The following is a 3988-nucleotide window of genomic DNA, read 5'->3' as shown; positions in this document are numbered from 1 at the left end:
AAAAAAAAAAAAAAAATGGCTGATCAATTCTGTGATATTCTTACAAATTAAAGACTCTAAATCCTTGGCCCTAAAAACATTAAAGCATGTCACATCAAGGAAACCAGTGCTTTTGTTATTCTTTTTTCTTTTCTTTTCTTTTCTTTTTTTCACATAATGACGAGCTTAAAACTTGCAAAAAACATGATTTCTTACAAGCATGTGAACAAACTAAAATTCAATTACATATCATTGTTTGATTTCCTATTAAAAAAAAAAGTATTATTGAAATCCTGAATGCAGTGCAGTTTAACCAGTAATTTGGACAAAACAAATCTTACAGAACATCTCCCAAATACCCCCCCCCCACCCACCAGTTTTAGTCATCATAACAAAAATATTCATTCGTGAAAGGTAAAATGCAGTCTTACATTATAAAAAAATAAAAGAAAAAAATAAAAGAAAGAACATACATCACCAAAAACTGCAAACTTTTCTTGAATTGCATCTTGCAAGCGATCTTCAGCTTCATCTTCAGAAATTTCTGGAGGTAAACAAGAAACTTAGTTCAGAAGTGTGCCAGAAGGCCAAACATATCACGAGGAGAGTTAAAAACAATACACGTCAACCATCCATACCATACATACTAGCCCAAAGGTGAAGATGCTAACATGTCGGTATGAATCAACAAAAACTTTGTTATTAAAAGCAGTAATCAACTGCTTCATGAGATAAAAAAACAAATAAAAATAGATTTAGACTAGACATCATTATTGCTCCAGTTTGTGATGCAAGTCAATGGAGCTTGAAGAGAAGAAAGCTCCAGACCCAAAGCCCCATGAAACAGCAAGTCTTTAGGCCCCAAAGGGCCAGCCATGAATCCCATTGAGCTCAGCAGTTTAAGTACTCATGCTTTAAATTCTAGGCTCAATTATGGGCTAGGTCTGGGCCCATTAAGCCCCTTTAGTTATGTCTTCGTAGGAGGCTACTATTTGATCTTTTATATTTTGTTTCTACTTTAAAGAGTTGTTATAGCCACATGCTACTTTCTATTTTAGACTACTTCTATTCCTGTAACAATCATAGCTTTATTTAATAAGGGCAGAATAGACACGATTTGAGTATTGAAATAAATAAAAAAATGTCTTGTGTGCTTAGTGATTCTGTCATGGTAAGAAGCCAAGGTCAGTGATAGACAGGCCAAGGACATAAGTGAGAGGCCTTGGTCATATCCCCCTCTTAAAAGGACATACCTTGTGCACGAGGCTCCCGCCACTCCGGGGTCTGGGGGGATCATAATGTACGCAGCCTTTCCTGCTTCGCAGAGAGGCTGTTTCCCAACTCAAACCCATGACCACTTGGTCACAATGGAGAAACCTTACCATTGCACCAAGGCCCACCCTCATATCCAACTCTTCTTCCCTTAATTTTTTTTTTTTTTTTTCTTCCCTTTGTGTCTATTTTGTTTATTCTGGAAATTTGGCCCTACTGAAGTTATCCGGTACCTTCTTATTGGAGGCTGTGGTTACTGTTCTACTGATATCATGGGAATGAGTTACTACTGGTGACAGGGAGTACTGTTGGAGACATTCCTACTGCATCCAGATACCCTGTGGCATCTTATATTTCTGAAGTTCTGTTATAGCAACTTCCATTTCTTGTATTCTTCAATCTACACGTCAGATCTTCCTGAGCTTTGAGGAGTCTTTCAGTTGTTGAGGGACTTCCACTGATCAGAAGCTTAACCCCATTCAATGGTCAGATCTGCTACAACTTAGTACGCTTCTAATCTGTCCTACTTCGATGCAGGAGCGCTTCAATGGATCGACCCGAACCCATTTGGTAACATAGACCAAGTACCAGGTCTAATTGATTTTAGGAATCTGATAGGATTTGGCAATAATATTGTAGTCTTTCTTTTATATGGGTAGATTATGTAGGATGGGATATTGAGTTTATTTTTAGTTTTTGCTTATTTAACTTAATTTTAGTTTCCTAAATTGATAGCAGTTGCTTAGTGTGGGAGTTTTATTTTCTTTAAGAACCTGTAACCACCGATTGAGAAGACAGATTGATAATGAATTGAAAGTTGGGTTTTGTGGTGTCTGTCTGAGTGTCTGTCTGCTCTCTCTCCACCCTTCTTCCCTGCGACCTCTCTTTCCCTCGTTCTTCTTCTTTTCTAGCTTACTTTTCCCCACCCCTGTTTCTGGGCAGTAGTTGCAGCCCTATTCAGATTGATCAATTTCTCTCACGTTTGATCTGTTATGGCTGAAACTTTGCTCAAAGGTTGCTCTTCCCTGGCTCCAGAAATTCCACTCATCAAAGGATAGAACCTCAGTTGCAGGTCTAAATATAACCTCACCGTAGGGCTCAGTTTCAGACCACTAGAACCCCTGGTTTGCTTGTTGTCTGGGGAGACCATTTGTTGCTTTAGTAGGGCTGTGAGTTGCGACCCATCATCCCAAATTTCAGATCGATGAGTTCTTGCGAGGGAGTTCTCCCTCCTTGACTCCAATTGTCTCCGCTGGTTTTACATGACGCGAAGTAGAAGAAAAGCCCCACCGTCTCCCACGATACTTGCCCTATCTATTTTCCCATATTACCCTCCCTTCATTCCTGTATTGCCTATTACCATATTTTACTTCCCATTCCAAAAATATTCTTCTCCACTCATACGTCCATTTCTCCCTATTTGCTCTATTATCTTGTGATCTAAACTTCCACTAATTACAATACTACCATTGCTTGTTTATGCAACAACATCAAAAACCTTATCCCAACTTAATGGGATATTCCAAGCAAGGACGAGCACAAGGATCCATGCAAAAAGTGCCGGCTGTCAACTCGATGCACCACTACAGACCAGCCACAGGCTTATAAAGACAGACTATAATAAAGTACTGGCTATCTACCTGACGTACCATATAGATCGGTCAAGCCAAAGTGTCCTATACGCATTACGTCCACCACCAAGACAATCCATCACGCAACCTACTTTTATGAAAGTAACTCGAACACAACTCCACATTAAAAACTAGAAAAGCAACCCACAACTCGAGCCAGAGGAATGCATGTGTAGTTCACACTCACAAATGCATGGCTTAATCTTTGAGACAAACATATGACTAATGGCAAGATCAACCAGGTAGCTTTCATTCTCGATGCCAAGCTCCGCATGAACCACATCCCAATTGTGCATTGGATAATGTTGGTCAATACGTGCATGGCGGTCTATCATTCTTGTGCATCAAGTTGCAACCAAAGGATTCAAGAAGACACGTCAACTTTCCCACAAGATGTCCCACATCCTAGCATAGTTATTAAGGCATCGCCTTAGTAGCGCCCAAGAACTAATGCGTTTTATGGGGGTTAAGACGTGAGCCGCCTTATTGGTAATGCATTGTTTTAGTTTTTATTTTATTTTATTTTTTTTATATTACATTTCTATGTTTTTTAGTGGCTTGTGTACAAAAGTCTTGTACACTGCATCACACCGAATCATATAAAAGGAAATATAATCGAAAGGAACCCTCACAGTCTCACACACCTTGGCTTAGCGTTGAAATGAAACCCTTGGCAGCAGCAATTATCTCCAACGATTCCGGCTCCGACAACATTTTTCCAGCTACCATGGCTCCAGCGATTCCTCCTCCGGCTACTCCAGCTCCGGTAAGGTAAGTAAAATAGTGTAAAAGTCTTCTTCTTCTTCTCTCTTCCCTTCTCTGTTTTTTCAGTTTTTTTTTTTCAGCTGCTCATCATCTTCTTCCTTCTCCTCTGTTTGAAGAAGAACTTGAAGAAGAGCAAGATGGAGCTTGATGCTGACACCGGTTCAGATGCTGCTGCCATGATTAGATAGGTTCCTCAGGTATGTTTCTTCCTTCTATTCTTCTTCTTCTTTGTTTCTGGCTTCTATTTTTCTTTTTCTTCCAGTCTCTTCTCTATTTTTTTTTTTAATCTTTTTTTCTTCTTGTTCCAGCCCCCTCCTCTTCTTCTAGCTCTTCTGGTTTTT

At 39.6% G+C, this 3988-nt stretch overlaps 1 protein-coding gene across 1 annotated transcript in view; it reads right to left on the bottom strand.

Moving 5' to 3' along the window:
• The window catches only part of LOC122069430, a 61670-nt gene that overhangs the window by 16481 nt on the left and 41201 nt on the right, over window positions 1-3988 (bottom strand). Inside the window, exon 14 of the mRNA XM_042633443.1 lies at window positions 453-523. Within this exon, the coding sequence (XP_042489377.1) occupies window positions 453-523 (71 nt within the window). The remainder of the gene's footprint in view (window positions 1-452; window positions 524-3988) is intronic.

The sequence above is a fragment of the Macadamia integrifolia genome, unplaced genomic scaffold, assembly GCF_013358625.1.
Source record: "Macadamia integrifolia cultivar HAES 741 unplaced genomic scaffold, SCU_Mint_v3 scaffold614, whole genome shotgun sequence".
Lineage (NCBI taxonomy): Eukaryota > Viridiplantae > Streptophyta > Magnoliopsida > Proteales > Proteaceae > Macadamia > Macadamia integrifolia.
The sequence above is the reverse complement of the archived record's forward strand: the minus strand, read 5'-3'. Positions and strand labels throughout refer to the sequence as shown.